The 16,623-nt window shown below is 31.6% G+C and overlaps 1 protein-coding gene across 3 annotated transcripts in view; it reads left to right on the plus strand.

Annotated features, from left to right (window-relative positions):
• LOC125050317 overlaps window positions 1-16,623 on the plus strand; it is a 156,886-nt gene that overhangs the window by 138,110 nt on the left and 2,153 nt on the right. For all 3 annotated transcript variants that reach the window (XM_047650066.1, XM_047650067.1, XM_047650064.1), the window contains one exon: window positions 16,495-16,595. In XM_047650066.1, coding sequence (XP_047506022.1) covers window positions 16,495-16,595 — 101 coding nt within the window. The remainder of the gene's footprint in view (window positions 1-16,494; window positions 16,596-16,623) is intronic.

A 16,623-nucleotide genomic window follows, 5' to 3' on the forward strand; every position in this document is an offset into this window, starting at 1 on the left:
AATGCATATTCTAATCTAATCTTTGAGCCAATGCGAAGGTAAGGCAGAAACTATCCCGTTTGTGGACCAAATAGGGTGGATGATGAGTCAAATAATTAATATAATCCTATAGAAGTCTTTACACTCGCACACTTGTATTAGAATCATTTAATTGTTTAATTCATTTAAGTCTCTTGCTATTTAATACTTACTAGGACATTTAGGTCGGTTCTATTTCTAATAGAATTTATTAATATTAGTATAGATAATGCATTTCTGTAAGTGTCATATTATTTTCAACAAAAACATATACAAGCATTTTCGCCGATATCTCGATTAGGTCGGCACTCGTGTGCGTTGTCCCAGGTGTTTCCCCACTGGCGGATACTGGTTGAAACTAACAGTAATAACGTTAGACGCAATGTAGGGTTCAATATCAAGATCATCATCAATCATATTATGTAAGTCGATATTCTCACGGATATACGGCACTTTGATGATGAAGAGAAGACAAGAAAATTTTATTTTTATTCCCACATCGACACCGTTATTTGATAACTTAAACTATGCATTTGTCGCATAAAAGTGTGGTCCTAATAATCTTTTTACAATCACGACTCCTTCAATACATCTTACTATCAAAGAAATTGTCAAAAACGCATAAAATTATTTTATTATTTTCGTTATACACTTACCTGTTCTCATACTAAATTTAATTAATAGTCAAAGAAACACTGCAGACGCAAATCATATTTCTTAAAAGGAGAATTAATAATATCCATAGCGCTAAATCACCTGCATCACTTTCACACCATCACACAGCACAGCCGAATTAGGTATTACGTATTTAATTAGTTTGTGAGCTTACGGGACTTAAAACATGTTATTTCCTTTATAGACAAACATTGAAGTTGTCATTGTGACGGGATGTCCAATATTTACAGCATAATATACGGAATTTTCCTATATAAATATTTATTATTTTTATACCTGTATTACATCGATCAGATACCATGACAATAATGTTATTTCGGTTAATGATAACATTCCTTAGATAAATGATTATTTATTGCAACGTTATTAAGTAAAATTCCCAAGATTAGTCATTTTATTAAAACTGTCTACAATTTATCAGCTTAGAAAATTGAACCCTTGTAACATGAATCCACTCTATGCTAGGCTAAATTTCGTAATTTATTTTACGAAGATTTTTTAAGAAGATTTATTAATTTTCGAAAATATTAAAAAAAATTTAATGTCATACTTTATTCGTATCATTTTATTATTATTATTATGTAATTTTATTCATGTATCTAACAAAAAAACCAAATTGCATTAATATTATTACTAAGAAAAATTATTCTACCGTAACCAGTCAAATCATAATAACAATATTATTATTTTCATAAGTATGTCTATCTCCTATTTTCGATTGTCTCCTACAGCAAGTTGGCACATTAACTGGAACAAACATATGCATGTTTACACAACTCTACGTCAATTATACAAACATGTGCAGAGGAATATTGCCAAAATATTGTTTATTTATCTTTCGTTTAAACACTTTAGCTAGTTGATAGATTCATTATTACCTCGTTTGTATGGCATTCTGGCCCGAGAGTATCTCTAATCATCATCTCTTTTGGAGCTATGAGGTGCCAATTGACATACGCCTGGTAGGGATCCATGTCACATTACCAAGCAAGCGCTCGACTGTTGTCCACAACGCAAAAGCAAAACCTGGCCGTCCAAAACAGACCTGCCGAAGAAGCATCATTGTAGAGGCGAAGAAAGCTGGAATGACGTGGAGTGAGGGAAATTAAAAGCGCTGCCCAGAACTGATCAGGCTGGTTTTCTGCGCTGGATGCCCTCAGTTCATAAGACTTTAAGTTGCATGGAATAGTGAAATATTTGTGAAGTCAAGAACGTTAACTTAGATTTTTTATTAGAGATATTTTTTATTATTTCACCGATATTGCGAATATTACCACGTAAACTACCTGTGGGTTTTATGTGCGTGAATATATGCTGTGTTTTTACTCCTAGAAGTCGAATTATTTTATGGTGAAGTGCGAAAGGCGCTAATATATTATGTGTGCTCAGAATTCTTCATTTATCTTACAAGAAACATATTGCGAGGGAAATATGTATTATCAAAAACGAGCGGATCCGCCAGACGTTGTCCTGTTCACATATTAATAAAAAAACTTTATATAATTGTAAATCTTAACCATTCTCGACTCCACTTGAACACACACAAAAAAAATTATAAATATCAGTCCAATCGTTTCGGACAAGTTTAATTAAAAACACGAGCACAGAAGATTTATATATAAAAATAAAATAGATTTCAATCTCTAGTTTATTTATTTTATATATTAACACTTCGTTACATGTACAGAAATAATACAATTGACATAATTAAATGAAAAGGAGAGTAATTGTCGGCTTTATCGCTTTCTAGTTATCGTTAATTCTATCTTCTTAAACTTTTTTAGCCATATTTAATAAGAATTGTGTTTTTTGGTAGTTTTGTCGTGTTTTTACTGACAACATTTGCTTTGAGCCACAAAATTTGTTCTCAAAACGGCGCGTCAAACAAAAACTAATTATAGAAAAATAAAGGTTGAATAGCTATGTTAACATTCCATAATTGTTTGCAGAAGCCCTTATCGAATGTACACAGGAAATAGATCCCGTAAGGTGTCTCGACAAATGTTTTACATACCCCATATTGTTTGACAAAGGTTTCCAAATATTGGATGAACACGGCCCCCTTTGAATTTCGGGAACTAGCTATATCAACATATTATTTGACAAACATTTGCACTTGATGGCCATTGGCTATAGCTGGGATGAGCCGAATCGGTATTGAGCTTCTAAGAGTTTTTTTTGGTATTCTACAAAAAAATTGTCTAAATAATCTATACTTTTTCTAGTAACTGAAAAAAAATAAGGATTAGGAAAAAAATTCAAAATAATGCAAAAGAATAATTAATTATTAGTGTCAATCAACTTTTCTAGCATAATCATTTACAAATAAATATTAATTTGTCTTTGATCACTTGAAGAATGGGACGGGATTTGGTATGGGATGCTACTTGTGTGGACACGATAGCCCAGTCTCACCTCTCCTCGGACAAGCACAAAAGCTGGCGCGACCGCAGAGCAGGCAGAAATTTTGATTGTGTTCCCTTTGGAGTAGAGACTCTGGGGCTGTTGGGTTCAAGCGCACAGGCGTTAATTAAAGATTTAAGTTGGCGCCTGTTACATAGTACCGGCGACCCCAGAGCTGGTACTTTCCTCGCCCGACGAATAGGTATCGTGCAACAAGGACCAAACTTATATCAATTTATTTTAGTTTTTAATTTATGCATTTTCATTTATAACTACTATTACTATACAGCTTAAGAATATTGTAAAAACTGTATATTTGTGAGTTGGAAGAATATTAACCTCTACTTTAATTAGTAGGTATATCGATCAATAGTACACACGAAATAACATGTAATAAGGTTAATAAGTTACAGTGTTCAAAACAAACCTTGTGACCAAGCCCGTTTAGATAAAAAAGAAAATTCCGTCGACACATTCTCAATAATAAATATGAGCGTTGCCAATCAGTTCGTTTACTGTTGAAGTAGGCGACTGCTAATTGGGACCAATTATTTCGACTTAAATCCGAATGAATTAAGCTCAAGATACTGAAGTTTAACTAGATGTTGGAATGGCAGAAACTTCATTATGTTGCCTAATAGCTATGCCTTGAAGTAACCGTATGTTTAAAATTGTTAGAACTATTAGAACGAACGAACTTATGTGGCCAAAAGCTTATATTATCTGTTTCGTTGAACAGTAAGTTTGTTTAGAATTTGTTCGTCATTCGTGAGAATATAAATCAATTGAAAGATAGTAGAAATGAAAATTATATGTACGTATAAGTCTTGCTTCATTGGGTAGCAAATAAAGCAAGCAAGCGTGTTATATTATTCGTACTTAAAATATGTGGCTAGTGTCCGTCACACGAGTATACACATAAACGTGGTGTTTTTGAATTGTCTTACATATATGTGTTATTTGTAACTATTTTTCTGTACTATAAATGCAATGAAACAAGAAATATATATTTATTTTTAAAATAATAATATATGCAATTTCCTTTACTGAATTTTAAATATCTTAAGTCAGTATAAGACCGGATGTACTTGATATTTATTTCATGTTTTTGTAAAAATATAAATTTAGACATTCTACTCAATAAGTATATGCTCTTAAAAGCCAATTTCGCGTCATCGACCCTCGTTGGAATTCAATAAATCCGAAGCTGTCATATCAAATCCACTTAACAAAGGTCAGCAAATACATGCGTCAAGTATTTATGGGACGCGTTGGCGACAATACGATGAAAATATAATTGATTTAAGATACAAGGCTCCTTTGAAGATTATAAGCCGTACAATGAATATTAATGGGTGTCTCGCAAATTCTGTCACTGATACATTCTCGCGTAACGTTTAAAAGTTCGAGCAAGCAATACGAAGCGATGGCGCGTTTCGTTTGATTGTGATTGGTCAAACGGAACGGCGGGTCGTGTTGCGTGTCTGTGATTGGACTAGAAGTTCCACAATAGTTTTAACGCATGTTTTTCATCTTTTGCATAAAAATAAAAACAGATTGTTTTATCACACAAGTCGTAAGCGTAATATTGAATCAAACTCTATCGGAAGGATTAAAGATAACCATTCGATCTTAATACGTGACTTGATACACGCTAATAAACAAAATAAATTAATATTTTACATTGTATTTAACTAATAATAATTTAATTTTTTTATTGTATTGTATTTGGCCGTGGGTATGCATGAGGCCGGCTAGTGGCTTCACGCTTACCCTTCGTTCAATACAGGAACATTTCTTGAGCCTGTCAGGCTCCGAAACGCAACCTGTCTACGGCTTGGGGTTCCGGTCTGCGCTCCTCATAAATATCCCTGTGACAGTGATGTCGACAAGCTAGGACATTACGGACTGTCATGCCAAAAAAGTGTGGACCGCTTCTATAGCATAATATTCGATTAGTGAATAACCAGGGTTCGATAACACGACCTCATTCTTGAGAATTACACTCTTAACCACTAGGTTTCGACATAGCTTGCGAACTATCAAAATATTAATTTGTGCAATCTAATTATTTATTAAACAATAAAATGTTGTATGCTACCGTAAAATCTTTAATAATTTAAATCCCTTTAGTGACTTCTATCAAAAATGTACAGTTAAGTTAAAAATTGTCCCGTTAATATACAATATTACATAAATAATAGCTTAAAAATCCTGCCTTACATTTGTCTTGCTCTAATCTGTGATGTATGGTCATTCAGTCCTGACATGTATTAGAGGTATAAGGATGATAGTAATAGGGTTGTCAGTTCGATCTCTTATTAGCTAATATATCATCCATTTGAATGTTAGGCAAGCAAGGCTTCAAGACATTGAGACATAAAGTAAAAAAACTTACTGGGATAATAGTATTTTTTTTAATGAAATAGGAGGAACATTGCCTGGCTCGCAAGTGATTTATGAACGAAACTTTTCCCTGAGTCAAAGAGACAGTTTCTAGTAATAAATTTATAAGCAATAAATAATCATGAATACGTCAGAAACAAAAGGGATATCAACAGTTGAAATTATATTTCTTTAGGTAAGTAGTTTTAATAATAATAAACAGTAACGCAATAACTTAATATTTTAAATATATTTTATTTGTAGATCGAAAGACTTTGTACACATTTCTGCCGCTCTTTATAATATTTAAAAAACTGCACGTGAATTGTAGTTTTATTTACACAATTCAAGTACCATTTACATAAGAGATCTCTTGTAATTCAAGTGTATTTAAGTATATACTTGATGTTTTTATTAATTGCTTCGTCACTTGAAGGAAATTCCTTAAGATTCCTCTCAAACAGTTTCCTTCAACTTATTAAGCAACTATTATCCAGGGTATAGAAGAGAAAGATTTTCTTGATAAAATAATTGTTTATTAAAACCTAAACATAGTAATCAATATACGGTATTTACAATATTTCTTATCCTACATAGTAATAATAAAAAGAAAATTTAATCAAATTTAAAAGGTATGGTCCCTGTGGCAGTGTACCTTTAACGCTGGCAGCATTTCCTCGCTGTACTTTTTCCTTGCGATACTTTTTTTTTAAGCGAGGAAAGCACCAGCTCTAGGGTCCCCAGTACTATATACCAGGCGCCAACTTAACTTCTTAATTAGCGCCTGTGCACTTGATCTCCACGGCCCAAGAGTCTCTACTCCAAAGGGAACAAGTTGTATTGTTATCATGAATATAAATTGATTCTAAATTACATTAAATTTTCATTGCGCTGTTTTTCGACAGCCCTGCCCTATACGACATGAAAATATAATTCTCCATTAAAACCAATGTTCATAGTATTCATATATCAGTGTCGGCGCCTGCCTTTATCCTGCACCGCAATGTTATGATTTACTTATTGCACTTATTTTTTCCAATGGAATAAAGCAATCGCAATTTATTCAATTTGTACATAAGTTTTGGAAAATATTCTATCGAAAGAATATATAAACATTCTAATTGTATAGATTGGAGTTTTCACCTTTTTTGGTGTTTATCTGTATTTAATCGGGTCCTGATCCTGAATTGTATTATATGTTTTATGATATGTTGAGAATCTAAGAAAAGTAATAAACACTTACTATAAAATAATAATAAAATAAGTGGCTAATCCTGGGTAAAGTTTAATATCTTAAGTAGAGTGGGGAATGACTGATCCGAGATGCGTGAATAATTATGTGTCAAACAGGAAAGTTGGTAGACTGAGCTACTTAAAAATTTACACTATAAATATTATATCAAACCGGTATGCTTTTGATTATAATTTCTTGTCTTGCTTTCTTAAATAGTAACAAATTTTGTTAAACAGCGCTTTTTTGCTAAATTTCAATAAAGCAAGGCTTTGTGTTTTTCATGAAGTGTTGAAGAAAATCAAGTTACGGATTTCTTCGGATTTAGATTACAGAGCAGTGTCGGCCTAGTGGCTTCAGCGGGCGATGCTTATCCCTGAGATCGTAGGTTCCATCCCTATAGGCTGAGCATTAACGGACTTGTCCATGAAGAAACGTTCGAACGGAGTAGGAAAACATCGTGAGAAACCGGCTTATATTAGGCTCGAATAGTCAAATTTAGCTTAGTTGGTTAAAAAGACACTAGAGGACTGGTTCTACACGGCTACTCTCACATTTTCTTTGTAAAAATTGTTACAGAAATATAAAGCCAACTTTAAATAGCCTCAATAAAGTTTATTTTGAAGCTTTTTCTTTCCATCATTACCTACTGATTTAAAACTACCATAATGATTGCATCGGTCGTTTAAATGAAGACGTCATGAGTTTTTCGCTTACGGATACAATAATTTACACCCACGATGACATAACGCCGTTCATATATCGAAAAACAGGCAACAATTTAAATAAACCTTAGGTTGTTCAGGCATGAGCGCTTGATAAAGCTTATGAAATCTCCCTTTATGTTATTGTTGTATATTTAACATTCAGTTTTTAATTTATTGATTTTGTTTAACATTTGCTCGAACGGTGAAGGAAAACATCGTGAGGAAACCGGCTTGCCTTAGACCCAAAAAGTCGACGGCGTGTATCAGGCACAGGAGGGTCATCACCTACATGGTTTATGCAATTATTCGTCTGAACTATTTGTTAACACCGCTAAACATTGCAGGTGTATGTGACATGACTGACTCCATGGTCATATTTTGAAACCCGGTTGATTTTTCAGGCTTATTCTCCTTCGCAGAACGCTCACAGCTTTCTTGAACATGACTTCACAAGCGATCATGTAAATTCGTAGTAAAATATTGTTTAGCTATACTAGGTTTCTTAATTTCCAATACACAAATATACGTCTTAACTAAATCGTAGTAATAATATTAAAATTATAAGGAAAATAATAGTAAAATAACTATATTTTTTTTAGTTGAATATTCCTAAAAATTATACGCAGTAATACTAACATTGATTGTTATCATTGACAAAAGAATGTCAATGTCAAATTCAGAACCTATGTGAACACGGACTATTACGTTTAGTTCGCACGTTTCTAAAACGCCTCTGTGTATTCAACGTTAAACTATAAACAGTAGTTTAAAATGCGTGGGCAAATATTAACACAAGAACGTTAGTTAATTAAAATTATTTTTGGAAAATGTACCGGAACTCGGAGGAATAACAAATTTTACCATTCAATGTTAGTAATATATTGTATTTCCTTTGATATCATATTTCAATAGTGAATTTGGAATCATCGTCTCTGAAACTAAAATAGTAAAATTTTGCTGATCTTTGGAGCATTTATCAAAAGCTTTTGCTCGTACAATCAAATTATAAGTATACGTCCAAGCATCACTAGACATTTTCTTATGCGAACTGTAAACGACTGAAATCGAATCCCGGTGAGATATGACATTCAATTGTTTAAAAAAAGCATAATCCTCCATCAAAGGCCGGCAACGCCACAAAAAGGCCGTTTGCCGTCATATAAAAAATTGTGTGTTATTTGTATGGATAAATTTAACGGCGCTTCAAATTTATTATTTGCATTAATTATTTTTGTGTAAAGTAAAAGAGTAATGTTTTAGTTTAGACATCTTATGGACTGATTGAAGAAGATCGCGCCTGGTTAATAAAAGCAAAGAAAGATGTATCCATCAAGTTGGTTTCTCATAGGTCATGGGATATGATAAGCCACACATAATTCTCAATGGCAGACGTCAATAAATAAAAAGCTCCTTTGAAGATTTAACGCACTCAACTTATCTAAAGTGAAACACATAGTTCACACTCCATTATAATAAGTGCGTCTGCTATTCTTTGTTTGATGTGCCGATCTACTTTGCATCTGCCTAGTAAAAATTGTGCCTCCTTATTTAAATGATAGCTAGAAATATTTTAAAGAAACAGAAGAGCTAAAAATGTTTTTGACATGGCTTTGGACAGACTTTATACTATTAGCACAGTTTACGAATAGTTGTATCATACTTCATTTGTATGTTGTCAAAAGTAAATATTATAGATATTTTCGTACTTGGAATAAAGAATAACAATTTCATATCATTGCTTTTAGTGAGATTCTTTGCTTTCTTTGATTTCTTGCACTTGTTCCTTTTTTGTGATGTAAATAATATATTTATTATTATTTTCATGTAACGTTTTTTCGATATGTTCTAGCCTACTGATAACTTATTAGGTTTACAGTGAGTGTATGTGATCTCATTTAAAAAAATACCAATTGTGTTCCTCGCTAATTACAAACAAATGAACAAACAATATTTTCAAACAATGAAATCCTTATATTACAGATACATTAAGTAGATATTCATGCAACAAATATTTCTTTAATTTAGTTCAAATTTAATGAGTGCACAATTTTTGCTTATTTGTTATTTTTCTGTATGTGCATTGACTTGGAGAACAATGGTTGCGATTGGTTGCAAACAATGATCAATTTCAGAAATTAATTGAACAATACATTATACAAGACAATGCGACAAATTTACTAACTAATCGACCATACGGTATTAAAATGTCTTACAATCTTTTAGTATGAAACATTTAAATTTTTTACAGTGCCTAATAATTTGTGATTTTTAGAGCGAATTTGTTTCTTCATATTTAATTACATAATTAATAATAAAGAAGACAAGAAGGCAAGAAAAATGAAGATCATCATGCTCACTACGTAGAAAAAATAGAGTTTATTTATTTATAAAATCTTGCCAACTCTCGGTACACTGATACATTGGTACAAAAAAAATACGAATTTCTAATGTGACAAGCCCTTATAGCTTAAACAACATACACGAAGACATAAAAAAAAATATTAAACCAAAACGAAAATCGATTTCCAAGTATGAGGCTACTATGGATATCCAGACCTAACTCCTTTATCAGAATGCTTAATCTGGATATCGGCGAAAACGCGTTCTTCTGAAAGAAGGGACAAATGAGATGATGGGATGCCTGGGGTGAGAGAGTTGACTGAAACAGACACAAAAATGTGTCTTAATGTAAGGAAAACGTGAATTGGTGATATTGATGTATCTGTGGATATGAATAAACTTCTTAGTATTTCGTAATAACATTAATCAATTACTAATAGATATACTTTTCAAGCTTTACACTTTGACATGTTTATTATGGACTCACGAGTCCCTTAAAAGCTTAGTTCAATATTTTTAAATTTATTAATGGCGCACTAGTTACATGATATAAAAGTTTTATATCCATTTTATAGTGAAAAGTACCGAATTAATTCGATACTTGATTTATATATAGTTGGAAAGTCTTTCGTCAACAAAGTTTTATGTGGTTTTCCAAATTTGTACATTCAGGTTCCAGCTTTAAGAGTAAGGTATACAGTCGTGTTTTGCCTGCGTGTGTTTTATAATTATCCATCAAATTTTAATAGCCTATTTATAGGCATTTAACCTGACCTATCAGTGATCAATTTTATATTCGTCAGGCTTTATCGGTAACGAAGTGTTCTTAGATATTTATGAGAATTTAATCAGCGTTTTGTAAATTTTAGTGCATTTTAATATGGTAAGAGTAAATTAAAGGTAATTTATAGGAAATTGAATAATACATTAATCAAATGTATCTATTAGGATTTCAACGCATTAGGTCAATACGAAGTTTATTGGGGAAAAAATTGTTACTATTTTTCTTTACGGAATTCTTTTATCATCTTAGGATTTATTTACATTATTTATTCCTATTTATATTTAAAACTAATACAATGTATACCAAACAATGCATGCGAATATATAATATTTTACTTAAGTATTTAGTGTAGACTAGACTAGATAATATTTACGCTTTACGTAAAATTGGTACAATCATTTTCAACTCTTAATCTTAATTTTAATTTTAATCTTCATGAAGAGTAAGTAAAGGCCCAGTAAAAATTTTAAATATTATTTCCGTATCTTAGTTCTAAACGTTATTGTTTTTAACAAAATCACGATAGGTTGCATTTTGATTAAATTGAAATAATATAGAAACGGAAACGAACTACTTTCTAACTCCCTCACACACTTTACATAATTAAACATAGTATCGTAATAAAATGCATAATAATAAAAATATTTGTCTAATTTATGCAATTATAGCTCAACAAACAAGCATGGTTAACTACGAAGATCTTTGATACAGCTTAAGTATTCAAATCACCTTTTTCTGAACAGGTGTGATTGCCTTATAACCGTTCTCTCAATTTCCGATTTGCATTTTAACTATCCTATCGGTTTGTGTCAACTTAACCGATTCCAAAAAGGGCATTCGTCACATATATATATAATTTGAAAATACATAGTATAATTTATGATATTCTCTCAGAAAATATATTTTAGAAATGTCAATTGTGAAACCTTCGTTGTCAAACAGTCTTATTGCACTCTTTAACCGACTTCAAACAAGGAGGTTTCTCAATTCGATCCTATGTTTTGTTATGAACCGATTTTGATGATTCTTTTTTTGTTAGAAAGAGGATATCTCAGAGGAAGGAAGGAGGAGAAACGATGTGATGATTGCATCCCAGAGAAATCTAGAGGTCCGAAAATCGTTTCGTAATAAAAAATATGAAATGATTCCTGCGAAAGTCGTTTTTTTTTGTTAAAAATTATTTAGCAACAGTATTCTCTTCTTTTGTTTCTTCCTGTGCAAAAGACATGTGTAAATGAGTGGAAAGAAGCACAGATAGGTTACAATAAACGGATCTTAAAAAAATAAACGTCGTACTTATTCCGTGAGAACTAATCAATTGCACAAACGTTATTTACACCTGATGAACGAATATCTCACCTACACTTGTACACTAAAATTCACATTAAATCATAGAGTTAGTGGGTTATTCTCAAACAAAAACTTGACGGCAGTTTAGTATATGGGTTTAGTGAGAAGACTACCTTTAAGAGAGATGACACACAATTGTCACGTCATGTCAAATAGTTCAAATACTTTCAATGTATACATTAGTTACTCATTAATAAATCCGTAATTCTGTTTGCAGATACGGAGAGAGTGGAATTTTTCATGACTATTTTTCTCCCAGAAATCAATATCAAGTCTGATTGAATGTGCGTTAACCACAAAACCATGGAGTGCAAACCTATCTTTAGACATAAAATATACTGACGCAAAATTTAAGTAGCAAAAATGTTGAATGAATAGTAAATTGATACGAGACTAAAGAATAAATTATCTATTTAATTGAGCTTCCGTTATAACTGATATATATGACCAAAATTTATGACATATCCATTTATATCTATGTTAGGTATATCCACTTGAATGTAAAGAATCCGCATATGGATATATCGAATTTCCTTTGTTAGTGATTGGTCAATCATAACAACTAGTTGTTCCTTTTGACCAACCACGATGAAACGCGGCAACTTCCTTATCTTGTTTTTTAATTTTTACCACCCAGCTCTTGGATTAGGATTGGGTTCGGTAATTATTTAAATAATCGAAATCCTGTTCTATCCCATCTCACAACAAAACCTATGAACAATTAATGTCTGTCCTACCTTAATAATTTCTTTGGTTTTAATCCTGTCAAAGTTGACCTTACTTCCAGACATCTAAATGGTTTTATTTCGATCAATCCTACGCTTAGCCGACACCATTAACATCAAATTTATAGCATCGTTTTTATTTTACATAATCGGAAATCGATTGACACTCATTATATTTAAAATTGACGATCGTTCGGTGTTCTTTTGACAGTTGTATCTGTAGCTATTTGCACATAATTAAATAATTTAAAATCGGATATTGTCGAGACACCGTGCGAAATGTCAAAATAATTTATTTAATATGATAATGTGCGATTTTTAGTCTCCGTCCCATAAATATTATTGTAAACGACCATTGAGATAAATTAACGATCCTCACAATTACCATTTACAATGTGACCCATGGCTTATAACAATTTTTATAAATTTCTATGAATATTATTAACATTTCGTGTCGGAAATCTTTTTTTATCTGAAGCATATCAAATTCATAAGTGGTCCAAGCTTTCTGTCCTAGATTTTGAAAGATATTCTAATGTGAATAATATAAATTGATGCGGTATTCATGATAAATGCATATTTAATAATTATTTAGAACGGAAGCCATTGAAGTCACTTGTCGCGACTATCACCTAGAAAAAGTTCACAAGTTCTTCACCAATGAATCAAGTTGCAATTGCTACCCGTATCACCTCGATACCTCTCGTTCCACATTTCCAACATCACTTAGTGGAAGTCAAGACATGCCAATTCTTAAAAATAATTAAGTTAACATTAATTATTCCGTCCGAGAACCTTGCTACTAATGGAATTGTAATTATTACAATTAGATTATAAATCAAATCAAAAAGATTACGGAAGCATCACCTTAAATGTATAGCTATATTTTATCTATTGTAAAACAAGCTCTTAAAAACTTTACGACCAATATACGGCACTTATACTAACATAATACTTATTTAATGTTGGTTTTCGTGTATCACGCTCGTAAAACAGCGTTAAACTAAAATATAACTTTTATTTGTATGACTTAACAATGATTTATAGTGTACATTCAATAGTATTTAATAATGCTATTATAAATATAAGCGCTCATCGAAAGCTTATAATAGAATTTAAAACTCTGATTACGAATTGCTGAAATTATTGTAAGTAATAATCAATTATAAAAATTCCACAAGCTGTGGTAAACTTATAAAGCGTGTCATGGTGAACCCTATGGTTTTAACCCCAATCGATATGATCGAAAATACCCTTGCTGGTATGTTGAAAAAGAACATGGATAAAAAAACAGTGTATGATCGATGCCCAGAGCGAAAATTGTTGTGTATTTTTTTAAGTATTTAAAGTATGTGTTTTTTTACATTTATAAACTGAAATTGAAACTTCTATTTTACATTTATAAGAGAAAGTAAGTGATATTGCGATATATATCGTTATTTCTTACATAATGTGTATGCCACTGTTTATGTTTTCATAAATCCTGATTCATGAGGTTGATACAATGGAGTCATTTCCAACTATTCAATATTACACGACATTATTCCCATTTGTGAGTTGTGTAATTTGAAAATCTTGGTCGACTTGTGGCAGTCAAATAATCATTTTATTCAATCACTTTGAGTTGTTTTTTCGGGCTGTAGATTTTAATAGTGATATTGACACTTTGCTTTCATGAAAAATCTTCGACTGTTGTTGTATACGTAGGAACAACACGACGATCCTATACTATATAATGTCGCTGCCTGATGATGTGTGTAAGCTTAAATGTTTTTTATTACGCAACATGTTTAATAATCAGCGCGATTCTACAGAAAATAAAACAAAGTTGGTTCCGCCGTTCCTTAGGTCTTTTCTTCCTCTAGACTCACTTATGATTATATATAGATTAAAAATAAACAGATAAATATATCTATTCCGTCAAGCACAGATAGCTAATGACACATACTATATTGTACATGTACCACAGAATATCATAAAGTACCCCAAGTATAACAATTGGCCATAAACGTTGAATAACTCAATCCGAGCGATATTATCGAGTTATTTAGGGTTAATAGTAGTAATACTGAGAAATGAAACTGGCAAAATACCTCCAACGTTGTTACGTGGATTATAAATTTTGATTGAGAGATATAGGCCATGTTGATTCTGAGTAGATTTGTCGTTTCACAATACAGTTTAGTATTATTGTGACAAATGCGTTGTTTTGCATAACGCACGTGCGGAGGTTTGCTACACAAGCTTCTAAACAGCCTTATGAGGCATAGAATTAAATATATACTTGCCCTGAGGACCAAAGTCGTAAAGCACTATTACGACTGTTTTAATGTTTTCTCATTTTTGACTTCCTTGGATAAAGTACTATAACTGATTTTTTTTTAAGAATTTTTGCAAAACATTTTACTATAAAAAAACCTGAGGATGTCTTTATTCTACGGTAATTATTTTGTGCATAATGTTTGTAATATGTTTAACCTACTTTTACTTCCCAGAAATAGATCGGAACTACCATAAAGATAGTTTTAGTTTAGATTGTAATTCTACCAAGTTATCATAAAGCTAATGCGACAGTTTCAAAACTAATAAAAGTGGTAATACTTTATTACGTTCTAATCATTCGTCAAAATGTGTCATCATAATGTGTAGTAACTGTATCGTCACCATCGTGAGCGTAATTATATTTAAATAGTGAAACAATCGTGAACGCTTTTGTTCTTCATTAATATTATATTAATATCATAAATAAAATTTAATGAATTCCTGTAATGTACTTAGTATCCTAGTAATAATAGCATAAATAATAAATCAGTGGCGCTACAACCACTTTAGGTCTTGGCCTCAGATTTCTATTATTATATTAACCCGATCTCAAATAAAATATGGTAACTGTTTAGTCTTATAATCATAATTTTTATGACCCTTATCTTGATAGTATCATTAAACTATGAATATATTAAATTAAAAATCGTTTAATAGATAGTCATAAATAAAACATGTTTGATCTGTGACGGAATTTAAGATATGTGGGGAAATGTTATCTTAACATAGTACTAATTACTCATAGATTCCCATTAATCAGTTATACTGTTGAGTAATGGTTAACATAATAGTCAAATTAATTGCCAATTTAATTAAGCTGTTAAAAAATTCTCAGACGAATATGAATGTCCGCTATTTCGGACATTACTCCTTTCGGGAATTATAAATCATCTGTGTTCTGGGTATGCACTTACTTATACTGATTTAATAGATGATATAAGCTATTTTTTGTTAATATTTCTCCCTATTACAATTTCCAACGCCAATGGTGGTTGGAAATTGTGCTATATGGTTATCAATCATTTAAATATTTAATTTACTTTTTCTTACAATCTTTTTGCATTATCCTGTACCATCAGTTTTCAACTGATGACGTAAATCTATTTCATAATAGCTTAATATCCTGATCCGTAAGAATTGGTGTAATTATGTAGAAATTAAATAAATTGTAAGTAAATCTGTGTTAATTATTAGGCAAAACTAATAATGTTAGACGTCAAACAAAAATCTTTGTAACAATTACACACGATTAACAACTATTTATTTATATTTTTGTTAGTTACAGTTAATTAGAAATTTAAGCGTATTTTTTTAATATAAATAATATTCATCATCATAGACTTTTTTATCTTCATCAATCATTTAGAATCAAGTAAATTTTGGACACATATCTCCTACAATTTTAACATTGTTTTTAATCTGATAATAGTTGCTGGAAAGGTAACCAAGAAATTCGTCAATCCACGGCTATTTTATTGAAGTGTGTGAGGTTTTAGTTGCTGGATTTAGGTACTTGCTTGGTTTAACCTAAAGCTTATATTTCTAATATTTCAGGTGCTGTGTGGAGCGATGGCGGGCGCGGGCGCGAGCGAGGTGTCGGCCAACGCGAGCCGTGTGCGACGGGCGCCGCTCACGCACCACGCGCACCGACTTATGTTAGTATACTAAATACTTATTACAATT

The sequence above is a fragment of the Pieris napi genome, chromosome 6 (genome assembly GCF_905475465.1).
Source record: "Pieris napi chromosome 6, ilPieNapi1.2, whole genome shotgun sequence".
In the NCBI taxonomy this organism is placed as follows: Eukaryota; Metazoa; Arthropoda; class Insecta; order Lepidoptera; family Pieridae; genus Pieris; species Pieris napi.